The sequence below is a fragment of the Oryx dammah genome, unplaced genomic scaffold (genome assembly GCF_014754425.2).
Source record: "Oryx dammah isolate SB20612 unplaced genomic scaffold, SCBI_Odam_1.1 HiC_scaffold_26, whole genome shotgun sequence".
Lineage (NCBI taxonomy): Eukaryota > Metazoa > Chordata > Mammalia > Artiodactyla > Bovidae > Oryx > Oryx dammah.
Window position 1 is genome coordinate 64,819,786 of NW_024070210.1, and position 18,026 is coordinate 64,837,811.

The 18,026-nt window shown below is 37.9% G+C and overlaps 1 protein-coding gene across 2 annotated transcripts in view; it reads right to left on the minus strand.

The window, feature by feature from the left end:
• GANC (glucosidase alpha, neutral C) overlaps nucleotides 1-18,026 on the minus strand; it is a 71,537-nt gene that overhangs the window by 43,598 nt on the left and 9,913 nt on the right. Inside the window, exons 5-8 of one of the 2 annotated variants that reach the window (XM_040226845.1) lie at nucleotides 12,660-12,787; nucleotides 8,001-8,183; nucleotides 2,173-2,218; nucleotides 116-182 (exon numbers count right to left, since the gene is read on the minus strand). In XM_040226845.1, the coding sequence (XP_040082779.1) occupies nucleotides 116-182; nucleotides 2,173-2,218; nucleotides 8,001-8,183; nucleotides 12,660-12,787 (424 nt within the window). Of the gene's footprint in view, nucleotides 1-115; nucleotides 183-2,172; nucleotides 2,222-8,000; nucleotides 8,184-12,659; nucleotides 12,788-18,026 lie in introns of both variants that reach the window. The other variant, XM_040226844.1, reaches the window with a different exon arrangement.

Consider the following 18,026-nt stretch of genomic DNA (forward strand, 5'->3'; position numbering starts at 1 on the left):
CACGTTTAGGTGCCAAAGCTCAAGGGACTTTTAGGTAGAAACTTTTGGCTATTTTGCAAAGAACTGTTTTGGAAAGAACTGTTTGGAAAGAACACTACACCGATTTTAATTGTACCATTAACTTTGACATCCACAAAATTTTCAAATTTCTCCTCCCACAGGCCCAGTTCCTCTTGATTTTCCTGTTGGTACAAAAAAGAAAAAAGGTAGCAAACTGAGGCTATATATTGCAACACATGTGGTTACCACAATAGCACATTTATCTGATTAGGAAATGAGTTCATCTTTTAAAAGACCAATTTGTGATATCAATATATTAAATTAGATCTGTGTTCTATATAAATGCCATTAATCATCCTTATGATCTACAGCTAACATGAATATATTTTTTATTGTGGTAAAATATATATAACTTAAAACTTACCATTTTAACCATTTTTAAGTGGCGTTAAGTATCTTCACATTATTGTGCAACCAACATCACAATCTGTCTCCAGAACTTTTACATCCTTCCAAACTGAACCACTGCAACCATTAACAGTAACGCCCCATCTCCCCTCCCCTCAGCTCCTGACAACCACTTTTGTAGCTCCTGTCTTTATGAATTTGACAATTCTAGATAACTTGTATATATAGAATCATACTGTATTTGTCCTTTTGTGACTGGCTTATTTCACTTAGTATAATGTCTTCAAGATTCAGCCATTTTGTAGCACGTGTCAGAATTGCTTTCCTTTTTAAGGCTGAATAATATTCCACTGTGGGTACATACCTCATTCTGTGTGTGCATTCATCAGTCAATGACTCTTGGATTGCTGGATTGTTTCTACCTTTGGGCTACTATGAATACTATTCTGCTATGAACATAGGTATACAAATATCTGTTTGAGTCCCATTTTTACTTTTGGATATATATCCATAAATGTAATTGCTGGATCATGTTGTAATTCTATGTTTAATTGTGTAGGAACTGCCACACCATTTGACATGAATATCTTTGCAAGAGCCAAAATGATGGGAAAGCACTTTGAAAAATGTAGTTTTTATATAGGTAAAGCAAAACATTTAGAGTCAAATAACCTGGGTCTCTTTTGAGAGACTCTAAGCAAAGATTCTGGCTGAGATGAGCACTTTCTCTCACCAGCTTCAATTAGCCAGACTACTGATTATGTTCCTATGCTGGGTGGAGAGGTCAACTGGGATGGTGATTGCTCAGGTTTGCAATCTTCTGACCTAGAGCTATGAATGTCCTAGCTTTACAGAAGTCTCTTTTTCTCTGGTAAAATGAAAAGTTTTAAAAGAATTGTGTGTGTATATATAAAGCACATTTCTTTTTTAAAAATGAGCTATTTTCCTGTTTCTACGTTATTTCTTTATAATGAAAGCCTCTGTAAAGTGAGTCTGTGTGTTGTGTGTTTGGTTCTTTAAAATTACGCCTGAATGCTTGATGCAGGGATTATCATCCTGAGGTCTAGACAAGTTATAAAGTTTGTGAACTCCCTGAAATAGTATGACAAAAAATTTTTTTTCTACAGAGATGGTTCATAGCTTTCATCAGATTCTTGTAAGGGGGTGTTTGACTCAAAACCACTACCTAAGCTATCTGACTAGAGGTCTCCCCAAAGCTGGTCTAATGTATTAGTGCAAAGATGTGTAAGGCACAATAACCATGTTAGTTTTTCTTAAGGGTCAGTTTCAGTCAGTTCTCAAGAGGAAGAAGCATTTGTATTATTAAACTGGAAATATTTTTCACCTTCCTGATGACCATAGCTACTGTCAGAGACCCTTTGAAGATGCATGTGGCTTTGGATTAAGAGGTTTCCAGAACATCCAATCTCCAGAATTAAGACAAAATAATCTTTTAGACACAGATATCAGATCATGCATCTCTGCTGAAGACCTTTCCACAGTTTTTCTTTGTTCTTTAAGTCCAAAACGTTTAATGTGGCTTAGAAGAATGTAAGCTCCATGATAATGAGGGAATTAGATTAGTTTGATGATATACCACCAATTCCTTGAACAGTGCCTGGCCTACAGGAGGTCCCATTTATATATAGTAGGGCATTGACCAACCACCCATCTGTATAAGGGGAGAACAGACCCATTATACTTGTATAATGATGATAATAGTGGAAAAGGTTTTAAAAAGATAAATTGCTCTCTGTAGATTACCTGAGTGGTGTCAGCTGATGCATCCTCCTCATTTTTCTTGGTAGCTCTGCTGTAATGTAAAAAAGTTGTTTCACTCATGGCACGACCGACAATTTGCTCAATGATAAAAGATTTTCATTTTGAACTTTTGAGACCCCATACGTTATATCCTTTAACTTACTAAAAATAAGTTTACAAAATTAAACATTAATGGTGAACATTACCAAGAGCTTGATATCTTATAAAAATGTAGACAGATATGAATTTTATTGTTAACTCTTAAAAATACATTAATCAGTTTTTATTGTAATACATGCTCATAATACTAACATAAGCAAGATAAAACACAGTTCCTCTTATGCAGTATTACCCTAGTATGGAGCAATATGATGCACCATCTTCCCGGATGATTGTGACAACTTATTCTAACTTCTATTAGTTGTATTTGAGGGCTCATTTCTTCCCATTCTTAACAATACTGGATTTTATGAATTTTTTTAAACTCTTTGCCAATCTAAAATTTTGGAAGAGATAACGCATTTCAAATTGAATTTATACCATAAGTGATGCAGACGACCTTTTTATACATTAAATGGTTATTTATAGTTCTGTAAATTATCTATCTATACTCATTATACAATAATCTTTTCTTTAGTGTAAAATGCAGCATGCATATAGAAGGTATGTAATGTATGTGCAGAGTTTAAAGACTAATACTAAAGTGAATAACTGTGAACCCACTAAACCCAGCATAAACAACAGAAAGTACTTGTTCCTTTGGAGTTCCTCTGTGCCTCTCTGCAAACGCATCTGTCTCTCTAATATTTGCATTCAATGCTACAGATTTCACTTTAAGTACTGCTTTTGCTGCATCCCACAAATTTTGATAATTTGTATTTTAATTTTCATTTAGTTTGAAATATTTTTCTTTCTTTTTAGATTTCATGTCACTAAAAAGCATGTTGTTTAATCTTCAAGTATTTTGGAATTTTCCAGCTTTCTGTTGTTGAATTCTAGTTTAATTGCATTAAATTAATGCAAATCATGCTGACACAGTATGATTTCTATTGTTTAAATTTCTTAAGGTATGTTTTATGACACAAAATATGGTCTTGGTGAATGTTCCATGTGAGTTTAAGAAGAATGTGTATTCTACTGTTGTTGTATGAAGGAGACTATAGATGTCAATTATATCCAGTTGATTGATGGTGCTTTTGAATTAGAATATGTCCTTATTGCGGAGAAGGTAATGGCACCCCACTCCAGTACTCTTGCCTGGAAAATTCCATGGACGGAGCAACCTGGTAGGCTGCAGTCCATGGGGTTGCTAAGAGTTGGACATGACTGAGCGACTTCACTTTCACTTTTCACTTTCATGCACTGGAGAAGGAAATGGCAACCCACTCCAGTGTTCTTGCCTGGGTCCCAGGGATGGGGTAGCCTGGTGGGCTGCCGTCTATGGGGTCGCACAGGGACAGACACGACTGACGTGACTTAGCAGCAGCATGTCCTTATTGATTTTCTCTCTGATGGCTCTGTCCATTCCTGATAGAAGAGTGTTAAGGTCTCTAAATATAATAGTGAGTGAAAGTCACTCAATCATGTCTGACTCTTTGCGACCCCATGGACTATACAGTCCACGGAATTCTCCAGGCCAGAATATTGGAGTGGGTAGCCATTCACTTCTGTAGGAGATCTTCCGAACCCAGGGATCGAACCCAGGTCTCCCTCATTGCAGGCGGATTCTTTACCAGCTGAGCCACCAGGAAAGCCCAAGTATAATAGTGGATTCATCTATTTCTCTTTGCAGTTCTATATTCTTGCCTTAAGTATTTGATACTCTGTTGTTAGGCACATACACATTAAGGACTATGTAATGACATTCTTTATCCCTAATAACTTCCCCTGTTTTGAAGTAAGCTCTTTCTGAAATTAATAAAACTACTTCTATTTTCTTTTTTAAAAGCTCATAATACTCTCATTTATTGGAGGAAAAAAGAATTGTTTTGTGATATTTAGCAGAAAAACAGCTTACTTAAAAGTAAAATTCTTTCTCTTTGAAATGAGTTAGTAAAAAAGAAAATCTTTATTATATGAAAGAGCATCTTAATGTGGCACACAAGAATATATTTTTGGATTTAAAAACATAGTTATGCCATCAGCAGCATTCAAAATTAGCTGAGTATCTATACAATTACAAAAATTGATTCTTGTTCTAAGAAAAGTGTTTTAAAAGCTCATCATATTAGAATAGGCACAATATTCTGAAGACATAAATTTCCCATGGGCTTTTGAACATCCTTACCCTCAATTTCACAATCAGAATGTACAAAAGCAATGGAAGATCAGAGTTCAGAGGTTGTTTATTTTTCCTTTCCTTGTTCAAAGTGTCTAAGACAGGCAAATACATTGAAAAAGGCAAATTAAACACGTTTCACAGCAGAAGATCACCAGATTGCATGTAAACTATGGTTCCCCTTTAGGATATTACCCAAGGACAAAGTTTGTCTGTACTTAGAATAAGGCTTTTACCTCTTCTTGCAGCATGAAAGTTCAATAGACAGGGGACAACATTCTGCCAGAGACCAATCTCAATCTGGTCTCTAATAATGACTCCCAAGGATGCACAAGGATATTAAGTCTAGGCTACCATTTATATCAAGGAACTTTTGTCCATCTATGTCTATTTTTTGGTGCTGTTCATTAACTGTTGTGACATTATTTGTTGTGAATATATAGATCAGTAGTAATTGTTTATTATGATGCTGCGGATTAATTTTTTACTTCAAATAGCCATGTTCCTCCTGTCTAGTGAACTCACTGTTCCCTGGTTTCAGCTCATCCTGTCTATAGAAAAAAAAAATTTTTTTTAACATATCCAAGCCCAGTATCAGTATATCAGCTCCTGCCTATGAAGGACATAATTTTATTTGGTCAATTGACATTAACAATATAGTATAGTGTTAATCTCTCAGTTGTGTCCGACTCTTTGCAACCCCATGGACTGTAGCCTTGCCAGACTCCTCTGTCCATGGGATTCTCCAGGCAAGAATACTGGAGTGGATTGCCATTTCCTTGTCCAGGGGAACTTCCCGACCCTGGGACTGAACCCGGGTCTCCTGCATTACAGGCAGATTCCTTACCATCTGAGCCACCGGGGAGAAGCAATATAAATAATTAAATGGCACGAATTCCCTTCTGCAGGGTTCCGTAAGTCACAGAGTACAAAATATATACCTCTGCTCAAGAGTCAATGTCTATCAAAGCCTCTCACTCTCCAGTCGTGTTTCTAACAATATGGTTGTCCTGTTAAACTTTAGCCATTTTAATACATGTGTGGTAAGTATGTCCCTGTTGTTTAATTTGCAATTTTCTAATAACTAATGGCATTGGACATATTTTTCAAGTGCTTATCTGTCACTTGTACATCTTTGGTGAAATATCTGTTTAAATCTATTATTTTCATGTTAAATTTTGAGAGTTCTTTCTATATTATACATACAACTTCTTGATCATATATATGTTTACAAATATTTTTTCTTAGTCTATGAATTATCTTTACGTATCTCTTCATATGGTCTTTGAATGTGCAGGCATTTTTACTTTTGTTTATGTTCATTTTACCATATTTCTTCTTTTGTGGATCATGCTTTTGGTATAATATCTAGGACTTCTGCCTAATCCAAGGTCATCAAGATTTTCTGATGTTGTTGTCTAGAAGTTTTATGGTCTTAGATTTTACATTTAGGACTACATTATGAGTAATTTTAGTTTTTGATTTTTCATTCTTGTTTGTGGCAACTTCTGAGCTCCTCACATGCCAAACTGGAAATTACAGATTCTTGCCTTTTCATTTTGTTCAAGTTTTTTTCTTGTTGTTTGTATTTTGTTTTTGTGGCTATAATAAAGTTTAAAATTTCTAAGTAATCAAATCCATCTTTTTCCTTATAGCTCTTCAGTTTCTATCACACTAATACAATTAAAAATATTCTATACTTTCTCTTATTTTTCGTGTGTGTGTGTTTAATTTTTATTACCTGGAATTAATTTTTTTAATCATTTATTTTTAATTTTTGGCTGCAATTGATCTTCATTGCTGTGCCTGGGCTTTCTCTAGCTGTAGCGAGCCGGGGCTGCTCTTTGCTGTGGTGTGTGAGCTTCTCACTGTGGTGGCTTCTCCTCTTGTGGAGCACAGGCTCTAGGGGCATGGGTTTCTGTTGTTATGGCTCACCGGCTTAGTAGTTGTGGCTCATGGGTTCTAGAGCACGGGTTCAGTAGTTGCAGTGTACGGGCTTAGTTGCTCCACGGCATGTGGAATCTTCCTGGACCAGGGACCAAACCTGTGTCCCCTGCATTGGCAGGTAGACTCTTATTCACTGTACCACCAGTAAAGTCCTGGAATTCATTTTTGCTAAATGGTTTGAGGTTAAGACCTAACTTATATTTTTTCCCCTAGGTGGATAATCTAATTTTCCTAACACAAACATAAATTAAAATGATAGAAATATAAACTAGTACACAACCTCTATGGACGGCAATTTGGAAACATCTATCAACAGACGTACAAACCATTTGATCAGAAGTTATACTTCTATGACTCTGGTCTATGGATTTATTTGCATGTATGCAAAATAACACACAAACAAGGTTATTCATGAAGTAGTTGAAAAACAACATCAGAAATGATTTTTAAGTCCACTAGTAGGGATTTACTAAATGAATCATAGTGTAACCATATAATAGAAATGACGTAGCAGCTTTAAAGAAGTTAGAAACTGCCACATTGCTAAAGAAAAAAAAGGGAGGTACCGAATAATGTGCATCATTTGTGTCAGGAAAGGAAAAAACAAAGAATGCATTAGTTTTACTGAATAGGCATAAATTAGAAAGATACATAGAAAACTGGAAACATTGATTACTTTCAAACATGGAACTAGGTAGCTCAAAGGACAAATGGTGAGACAGACTTTTCTGGGCTTTATTAAAAAGCCCAACTTAGAAATCACCCTTAAAACAAAATAATAGGAGTTTATTAAAAGGAAAAATGCTTTAAAATTAATATTTTTAATATAAATAAATACCAAAATATAAATAACAGGCACACAGGGATTTGTTATGCAATGGTATTTTCAGTCAAAAAAAAGTAAACTGAATTAAATTCATAAGGTACTAACAGTAGGGGTGGCAGGATTATGGGTATTTTAATTTTTTCTTCTTTTCAATATTTTCTATTTAGCCTATAATGAAACATTTCTGTGATAAAATAAAAATCTTAACAATAAACTTTAAAAATAGAAATTAGCTGAGACTCAGGAAAAAATCTCTGTGTTAAATGCTTTCTGAAGCTCATGTAAGATGTTCATTATTTGAATAAAAATCAAACTACAGACTGGAGGATTTAAAAACAATATTGGTAAAAATGGATGAAAAATCTCCTTCTACAACTATCTTCTAATTCATGTGACCCACACACAAACCGCTTTGATCAAGTGGTTCATTCCAGAAAATTCCTAGACAACTATTCAAGTCTAAGGTAACTCATGTTATTGTAAGGGGGATAAAGTGAAATTCTGTTAGTTCACATTAACATCTATCAAGTTAACAGGGTCCTTTTTTAGAAGGGGTAGGGTAGAGAATGTCATCAGTCAAAAATATAGGATGTGTTAAGAGTATCACCTTTGCAAATGTCTGGGAATAACTTTTGTCATCAAGCCTGCATTAGTTTGTACAGGTGACAAGATAAAATTTCTCAGAATATTCCAACAAATAAAGCAAACCAATTTTCTATGGAGATATAGTCACAGATCAGATTTTAAGTTCTGTATGTATTAAGTAACGTGCAAAAATACCTTTGCTTGGGAGGAATCTGCAGCTGCTCAAAGTACAATTGGCCCAGGGAGTTTATGCTCATTACAACCTCTTCTTCAGATACCAAGTCGACCTTGAATGGGTTTGCCGTGATGTGACACTTCAGATCTCCTTTTCCACTTGCCAACACCAGACTGCCTGTATCCCCTGGGCAAGAAGTCAGCCTGGAAAACAAGGCAGGGAGAGAAAAATAAATTGTTCTAAGTTTATGTGGCTCAGTGAAAGTCTCAGTTCAAATTAGTAAATCAATATTCATGTGACATAGCATGCCAAGGCAGTGGAAAGCTGTAATTCAGAGTGTGAGCGTTGGTGTCAGAAAGGCTGGATTGAACATAGCTCTAACATACACTAGGTGTGGAACTTTGGACAGGTTAATCTTTTCCAGTTCGTGGTTTCCTCATCTGTGAAGTGGAAATGATAAAAGCGAGAACAAACATAGCTTTTTGAAGATTCAATGAGACCACACATGTAAATGACATCACACAGTGCCTGGCACATAGTTAGTGCTCAGTAAATGTTGGCTATCATCACCATTATTATTACCTTGGTCTGGACAGTCTAGGAAAACTGTTTGATGCATAGACTAAACATTTTTCTTTTCCTTCTCTCATTCTAACCATACATACAGAAACTGAGGAAATAACACAGATTGGGTTATTATCCACTCAGTCCACAGTGAGATGGAAAGGTCAAACTTTTATCTATTTATCACCTGACTTCCATCAGCCCCCAATTGACAGGTAGACTTTTGGGATGTTTTAGATCCCCCAGGAGTTATGTAAGCTCAGAGGCAGCACTTAAAACCCTAGGTCTAGATATTTCTTTTTCTAGTGCATTGTTACCCTGGTAAATGGTCACAGGCCTCTTTAGGGAGGATTAGAAGGGATAGGTTATAATCTTATTATATCCTTGCAAAATCTTCCTCCATGGATTCTAGGCCTTCTCCTCAAGTAAGATACTTGGGTTCTGGAAACTAATTCCATTGATTGAGAGATTGTGTCTCACTGTTTATCAAATCTAAATAGAATTCTTTTGATTAGTCTATCAAGTAGGACTTTAGCCCATCTACTTCAGTCTGATGGACTCTTTGACACACTGTTCACTGCCCTGAGGGTTGAGCTATTCTGAGTACCACACAGGCCCTGCTGCACGTTAAGGAAACATGTTCACCTTGTCTCCAACAATTAAATGCTGCTACTTTGACTTTGCTACTTAGAGTCTCATCATCTCCACGGAAACCAGGGAGCCGCTTTTAATGGTACCATTTCCGCCATCATCTCTAGCTCAGAAAAGACATTCACTCACTACAATGTTTTCCGAGTGTTCCCTCACCAATATATTTCTCAGTGAAGGCAGTTTCTTTTGGGTTCTTTGGAGAACAGAGTTAGGGGCTAGATGAGGTAGCTGTATATGACATACCCACTTCAATATTTCTATTTCCCTAAATCTATGAATCATTTCTTCTACACCGTGCCAAGGAATTTCTGGTATCTCAGCTTCATTCAGGAGAGTCCACAGCTGACTCTACAGATTATACTTAGCCAATCAAGCAAATAATTAGAAGCTCTTTCAGCTGTCCTAGATAGCACATCAAATCTGAATTCTCTAATTTACATCAGTAAATTTAGCATGATCCTAAAATTATGTTGCTTCTTTCCAGTCTAGGAGTCCTTTAGAAACCATTACCATGCCTATTTCAGAGGTTTTTGCCAATATAACATCTTCTAATTCTTTAGGTACCTCCTGGGTTTGACTGTAATTGGCTCCCTGGGAATGCTGGGGTCTGATTCTGACAGTGGATCTGGAGGCAGTAGAAGGGGGTAGGAGAGAACCACAGGGAGCACTGGAATCCCCTGGCATAGTATATTTCAGGTGAGGTCAACATGGAGTGTCGCAGCAAGGTGATGCCAGCCTCATCAGAGGAGAGGGTGAGTCTTTAGCTGAACTGGGAGGCTCGGTGGAAGTCTGAGGTTTAGGTACTCAGAGTTATCCAAATCTTCCCAGATGTTGCTATTCAATTTTGAGGAGTCCTATCTTTTCACAGTCGATGCCCTAAATTCATAGAGCTGATAAAGCTCTGAATTCAACTTACACTTCAATTCAGCAAATCATAGAATCTAACCTTGTATCTGACTTTCAGCTACAAGGACTCTATAGTTACAAGGACTCTATAAGAGATGTGTAAGATGGTCATAGAAACCTATTAGGTTTCTGACAATATCTTGAGCTAATAATTTAAAAGCCTGAAACTACTGTTTTCTTTAAGTTCTTCAGTGAAATTAGTAACAACCGGGCCACCTCAGCATTTTGAATTTCGTATGACAATCCGGCTATGCTGTGGCCTCACCACTTGGTCTGCCAGAGCCACACTTTCAATAGGCACTTGATTTCAGGTGACCACAAGTAGTAATTTAAGTGACTTTGCCAGAGAATGCTGTGGTTTATTGCTAGTTATACTAGTTTGCTAGAGCTGCTACCGCAGACTAGGTGGCTTAAACACAAGAAATTTATTTTCTCACAATTCTGGAGGCTGGAAGCCCCAAAGTGTCAGCAGGTTTGGTTTCTTCTGAGGCCTTTCTTCTTGGCTTGCAGAGGGCTATCCTCTTGCTGTGTCTTCACAAGGCCATCCTTCTGTGTTATCTGTATCCTAATCATCTCCTCTTAGAGAACATCAGTCACATTGGATCAGAGCCCACCCTAATGACCCTACTGTTACTTAATTATCTGTTCAAAGGCCCTATCTCTGAACAGTCACATTGTGAGGTATAAAGACTTAGGGTTTCAACATATCAACATATGGGGGGGAGGGTAGCGTTCAGCCCCAAACACTAATGTTGCATTGTCTAATGAAAACCTCACTACCTTCAGAAAACCTCACTACCTTCAGATCCAACTAGATCAGCTAGTTAAGCTCATGTCTCAATCCTTGAGGATCTGTTACTTATATTCATTTCTGATACCAACAATTATGTCAATTAAGATTCAACTGTAGATAATGGAAACCATTCTGGCCATTTTAAGCAGAAAGGAAATGACTTAATATGGGGGAATTATGAGCTTACAATACCATGGAAGTTTTGAAGTAGCTGGTTCCTGGCTGAGTGCCCAGTAATGACCCCTAGGACAATACCACATAACTGTAGACCAACAGAACTTCTCTCTCAGCTGGAAGCAGGAAGTTGGGTAAACAGAAGTCAGTGTGGCAATGGCTGGACTCCAGGATCATGCCATCTTAGATGCAATCCAGAGATCAAGAAACCACTGCCCTAACTAGTGGTTCTAGAGTCATTCTATAGCTGCCAATGTATACCAGCAAAATGGGAAACTCAGTTCTGAAATCCAGATAACTCAATGGAACCTAAAATACACCAGAAACTAGCTACATGTGAGTCTGGGAAACGGAGAAATGCAGTTTTTAGCTTTCTGGTTACTACAGTAGCCAAAAGCCCTCTAGAAAGAGGTTGAAATAGAAGCAAAACTAAAACTAATATAACATATTTACTACGCAAAGCTAATATCACCCTGACTCCAAAACCTGGGCAAAGATACCACAGGGAAAAAAAAAAAAAAACTACAGACCAATTTTACTTATGAACACAGATGTAAAAATGTTAAAGATCTACAAGTAAAATGAATCGTCCAGGAGAGTAAAAACTAATGTGACCAAGAAGAAACACACGCATACACACACAGTCTCATTTGCTAAACTGCAAAGCCTTGAGAATAGTCTTTTTTAAAATTTACTTACTCTAATTGGAGGATAATTACTTTACAATATTGTGGTGATTTTTGCCATTCATCTACATGAATCAGCCATGGGTGCTCATGTGTCTCCTAAGTTCTTGGCATATAGTAGTGGCTCAGTGATATATTTTAAGTTTATGATAGTTTACCATAGTTGGATTAATTTACCCTTATAATTTATTAACTATTTACTAGATTTTCATGGAAAAATAATCCACATAAAACTATGATAATGATGTAGTGAAAATTAAAGCATCTGGTATAATGTCATACTCTCTTAGTGTAATGATACAGAGAAAATAACAAACCCACAGACAGAACCAAGTTAAAATATCACAGGAAAATGTGCTGAGAACTGAGGCAGATTCTGCAGGTACATGAAAAATCCTTTAATCCCCAAAGACTTTTTTTCCACCTAGAAACTTATTATTAATTTATCTCTGACTCTAAGTCAAATTACATGTTAGACTTCTGAGACTGCTGTTAATTAGAAGTGAGCCAGTCTAACTGTATAAATGACTGTAAGCACTGGGAGTTCAGCTAGTACCTTAATCCCTGGAGCCCTGCTGCTCATCTGAGTGAGTCAATTAAATAGCTTTCCTGCTTGTTCCCAGAGTCTGGTTGACAACTTTTTTACTTTGTGGTGAGGAGAGAAGAGATCAGAAGCTCTGCTTCTCTTCATTAATAAGTACTGATGAGTCAAATGGCAGAGGAAGAGAATACAGAATGGATAACGTTAAAATGGATAAATTTATTCCCAAATTACTAAAAACTAACTTTGCAAATGGTTGTATCTTTGAAACACAAAATATGAGACTTATACAAAAGCTGCTACTCAAGGTATGACAGAAGAACATATTGAGGGTATATTCCAGGTAGCATGTTTCTTGGCTTACCTTACAGTGGTTAGCTTGCTTGTGAGGACATCAGTAACTTCATACCTGGGTTTCAAGGGTATTTCTTCATTGATTTTAAGTCTGAAAATATTTCCCTCTATGCCACAAACTTCAGCCAGGAGTGGAACCTGGAAACACATACATGAGATTAGTTCCAACAGCTTACCTAGGTCAGTTCTACAAATTACAATAATTAGAAAACTATGTTTACATTATTACAGGGCAAGCTAATTGGTGAACAATGGCAATCATGAAGGAAAAGGTTTTCTAGTCTATAAATGTACTTGCCTGGCTCTACCTATAGTAGAAAAAAACACCTCTTATGTATTCCAGGGCTGTGCGCGTGTATGCCTGTTCAGTCAGTCCAACTATTTGCCACCCCATGGACTGTAGTCCGCCAGACTCTTCTGTCCATGGGATTTCCCAGGTAAGAATACTGGAATGGGTTGCCATGCCTTCCTCCAGGGGATTTTTCTGACCCAGGGATCAAACTCTCATCTCCTGCTTTGGCAGGTGGATCCTTCACCACTGAGCCACCTGGAAAGCCCCATGTATTGTTACTATAATGTCTGTTAAATGAAAAGCTAAGAAGGGTAGGCTGTGTGAGGTAATGCAGAACAGGTATGATGTGGTGCGAGTAAGATATAGGAAGCTGGGAGAATATTAAATCAGCATCAAAAACCAAAAACAAAGCAAAATAAAATCCCCCAAATGATGTTACTGGAACCTTGCTTCTTCAGAGTATAGGAAATAGTCAGGGCACTTAAGCAGTGATAGGACACTGATGAGTGACCAGGTATAAGTGGTAAATAGGCTGTGAGTCCTTTTACAGACATTCTTATTATAAAATAGGGTTATGATGCAGTTCAGTTCAGTTCAGTTCAGTCGCTCAGTCGTGTCCGACTCTTTGCGACCCCATGAATTGCAGCACGCCAGGCCTCTCTGTCCATCACCAACTCCTGGAGTTCACTCAGATTCACGTCCATAGAGTCAGTGATGCCATCCAGCCATTTCATCCTCTGTCGTCCCCTTCTCCTCCTGCCCCCAATCCCTCCCAGCATCAAAGTCTTTTCCAATAAGTCAACTCTTCGCATGAGGTGGCCAAAGTACTGGAGTTTCAGCTTTAGCATCATTCCTTCCAAAGAACACCCGGGGCTGATCTCCTTCAGAATGGACTGGCTGGATCTCCTTGCAGTCCAAGGGACTTTCAAGAGTCTTCTCCAACACCACAGTTCAGTAGTTATCAGTAATTATTTTCCCCAGCTTTACTGAGAAACAATTGACATGTATAAGTTTGTTGTTCAACTCCTTGATTTGTTACTTATAAACTGCAAAACTGATCACCACCATAGCATTAGCTAACATCTGCACCAAGTTACATAATTACCATTTCCTTTTTGTGGTGAAAACATTTAAGATCTACTCTCTTAGCAACTTTCAAGTATATAATAGAGTACTATTAGCTACAATCACTAGGCTGTACATTATTAAATCTCCAGAAGTTATTCATCATATTATAGTTGGAAGTTTGTACACTTTGACCAATACCTCCCCCTTTCTTCCACCCCCAATCATACATAAAACTGCTTATATGCTTAATGTTCTTTTGTATATCTGATTTACTTGAAGTGTGCCATCAGGATTCTAAGGTTTGAAAATGTGTCCAAATGCAAGACTGAAATCCTATTAGAGTATGTATTCTTTCCCAAATTAGACATATATTTCCACTAGTCTCTCAAATTTAATTCAGCTAACATTTATTTGGAATCTAATATTGCAATGTACTGATTGCTGTGAAAAGGATGGCTAAACTCTTAGGGAGAGTGCAATTTAGAGGAGATGGAACATGTATGTAGTAACTATAAAGTATTTTATGATAAGTGCAGTGGTCATGTATGGATGTGAGAGTTGGACTGTGAAGAAAAGCTGAAAGTGAAGTTGCTCAGTCGTGTTCGACTCTTTGCAACCCCATGGACTGTAGCCTACGAGGCTCCTCCGTCCATGGGATTTTCCAAGTAACAGTACTGGAGTGGATTGCCATCTCCTTTTCCAGGGGATCTTCCCAACCCAGGGATTGAACCCAGATCTCCCACATTGTAGACAGACACTTTACCGTCTGAGCCACCAGGGAAGAAAGCTGAGTGCCGAAGAATTGATGCTTTTGAACTGTGGTGTTGGAGAAGACTCTTGAGAGTCCCTTGGACTGCAAGGAGATCCAACCAGTCTATTCTAAAGGAGATCAGCCCTGGGTGTTCTTTGGAAGGAATGATGCTAAAGCTGAAACTCCAGTACTTTGGCCACCTCATGTGAAGAGCTGACTCACTGGAAAAGACCCTGATACTGGTAGGGATTGGAGCAGGAGGAGAAGGGGATGACAGAGGATGAGATGGCTGGATGGCATCACCGACTCAATGGACATGAGTTTGGGTGAACTCTGGGAGTTGGTGATGGACGGGGAGCCTGGCGTGCTGCAATTTATGGGTTTGCAAAGAGTCAGACACGACAGAGTAACTGAACTGAACTGAGAAAGGACAAGGATAGTGCTGTGCCAGGACAAGGAAGCGGAATATTGATGACTGTAAGGAGAAGGGGTCTGGGGCATCTCTCTGGAGGGAGAAGGACTTGACCAGGGCCTTCAGGAATTAGCAGGACTCTGGATAGGCAAAAATGGGGCAAGACCATCCTAAGCAGAGGGCACACAGGTTGTCTGCCTGTGTGTGATTAACAAATATTGAATCCAGTTTATGCACTCAGAGATCCTCCAATTTTTAGTAAAATAACTTTCTTTTAAAAATTTATGTTTTAAACCAGAGACTTTTCTGGTATGTTCTGTTCTTGAGGCTACAACCTAGGAAAGAATCCTAATTATATGAGAAAAAGTAGCAATAACCCTGCTTTTCCCATATGATCTTATGCAAGCAAACACATATATCAGTGTCAACGCCCCATTTTGTTTTCATTTTAACTTAAGCAAACCAGTTTTGCCAATAGGTAACCCTTTTCAAAGTCAATATCCAGGTTCATTCTTATCTCTTATTACCAACATATTCCTTGTTATCAGCAACATACCTTCATTTCCTTAGACCTTAAATCTGTTTTTACTGGCTTAAAAAAATTAACAGTAGTGGACTCTCAGAAGTCCAATAAGTAAAGCTACTTGGGTTGGAAACAGCAGAAAGAAGCTCACAGCCTCTACCTTTGAGACCGCTCCCTTCCCTGCACTGAGTCCTGAGACACCTCCACAGAAACCTCAGGGCTCTGTGGATGACAGTTTATAAACCACTTTCTTGGGCTTCTTAACTGCCAGTTATTGCCCAATTCTTCCACCAAAACTTGGCCATCAAAAAGTCTGGACATGAGTGTTATATCCTTCTATCTAAAACATTGAGAATTTCTAAATATTCCTGCTCTCTAGAGACTTGTTTGGACATTTATTTTAAAATAATATCCAAATAAATTATTGAATCTCTATTAATGATTTAAAATGATGAAAACACATTGTTACAGAATGTAACATTGTTACATTACTTAAACTCATTGTTAGATTGCTTAAACTCAGAATTATTTCGTGTTAATACATAGATAAGAGCAATAAAAATTGCAGCAAGATGGATTTATGAAAAATAAGAAACATAAAACTTTTAAACATTTTAAATAAGGTGAGACAGCATGGGTTTTGCTCCCTTAGAAACATTTAAATATGTAAATCTCTCCTACCAGAGAAAGTGAAATAAATTATCAGAGAAAGCAATACATTTTGGAAGTTCATTTTAGTACTACAAGTCTCTACTTGGTTTTTCACTGAGGCTCACCTCTGTAGTCTGGAGAGTATAAATTCCCATTTCCTATCTTATTTCTCCCATACTCAATAAAAATAAAACCTGGCAGTTTACAATCCATAAGTCTAGTTTTTATTTCTTTGGTTAGAAGAAAAAAAAAAAGACAAATTATTTAAAAAACCACTGGTAAAAACATCCTTGTTTGTATATTCAAGCAGCAGATTTATCACAATTATATTAAATTAAAAAAATAAAATTTCACCCAGAACTAGTAGAGACTGTGACTGAGTTAACAGAAGAGCCCTAGAACACATATTTAACTGGTGGTGGGTATTAACAAGGGCAATTATGACCTCATCAACTTCTCCTTGATGGGTAGATCTTGCTTTTCCTCTGACACTAGGTCTCTCTACTACACTGTAAGGAAAGCTAACGTAAAAGGCCTAGAAGAGTGAGCAAGGACCTTTCCCAGCTATTGGTCATGACCTCCCAGGATTCAGAGAATGGTTTAAGAGTTCATTAAAATAGCTGTAGGGGACTTATTGCTCCTTCCTCAGTGGCACCTGGTTGGTTTATTGTAAGCACTGATCTTCTATGGAGAACACTGGCAAGTTAAACTGGATATTAGCCTGTCTCCAAGGACAATTAGCCTGTCCAGGTATGTTTCTGATTGCTTAGATAGATTCCAAACTATTTTGCCTGTTCCTGGCCATTTCTGCAGAAATAATCCTGGATAACAAGTGGCAGTTGTTCCTCATCAGCTGAAGAGGTGGCTGGTTGGGCAAAGTCTCATTTTCATGAGGCTTAGATGAAGATGCAAGGGGTAATTTCATGGAGGTGCTCAGAGATTTCCTTGCATTCTTGAAAAAGATGCTAGAAGTGTTGTCTCTGGTGAAAATTTGCAAATAGACTGCAAAGCAAACATTTTGCCAAATGGTCATTTATGTCATAAAAGAGCAAAAATTAGCAACATAAAGTAGGTCAAAGACATAGGTCGGTTCCAAATAGCCTCGCTAGCAGTGCTTTTTCGGAGGAGGCAATGGCAACCCACTCCAGTACTCTTGCCTGGAAAATCCCAAGGATGGAGGAGCCTGGTAGGCTGCAGTCCATGGGGTCGCTAAGAGTCGGACACGACTGAGCAACTTCACTTTCACTTTTCACTTTTATGCATTGGAGAAGGAAATGGCAACCCATTCCAGTGTTCTTGCCTGGAGAATCCCAGGGATGGGGGAGCCTGGTGGGCTGCTGTCTATGAGGTTGCACAGAGTCAAACACGACTGAAGCGACTTAGCAGTAGCAGCAGCAGCAGCAGCAGCAGTGCTTTTTAGGTATACTCAGAAGACAACCCACTCCAGTACTCTTGCCTGAAAAATCCCATGGATGGAGGAGCCTGGTAGGCTATAGTCCACGGGATCACAGAGTCAGACACAACTGAGTGACTTCACTTTCACTTTCAGAAGACAACATAAATTTCCCTTCTCTGATGTCACAAGAGTAGATATTCTCTGTTTCTCAATCCAGGTCAAATTTTGACTGAAGTAAAAAATCAATAATAGTAGGGAAAAAGGAGTTCTAAAAAAGCAGTCAA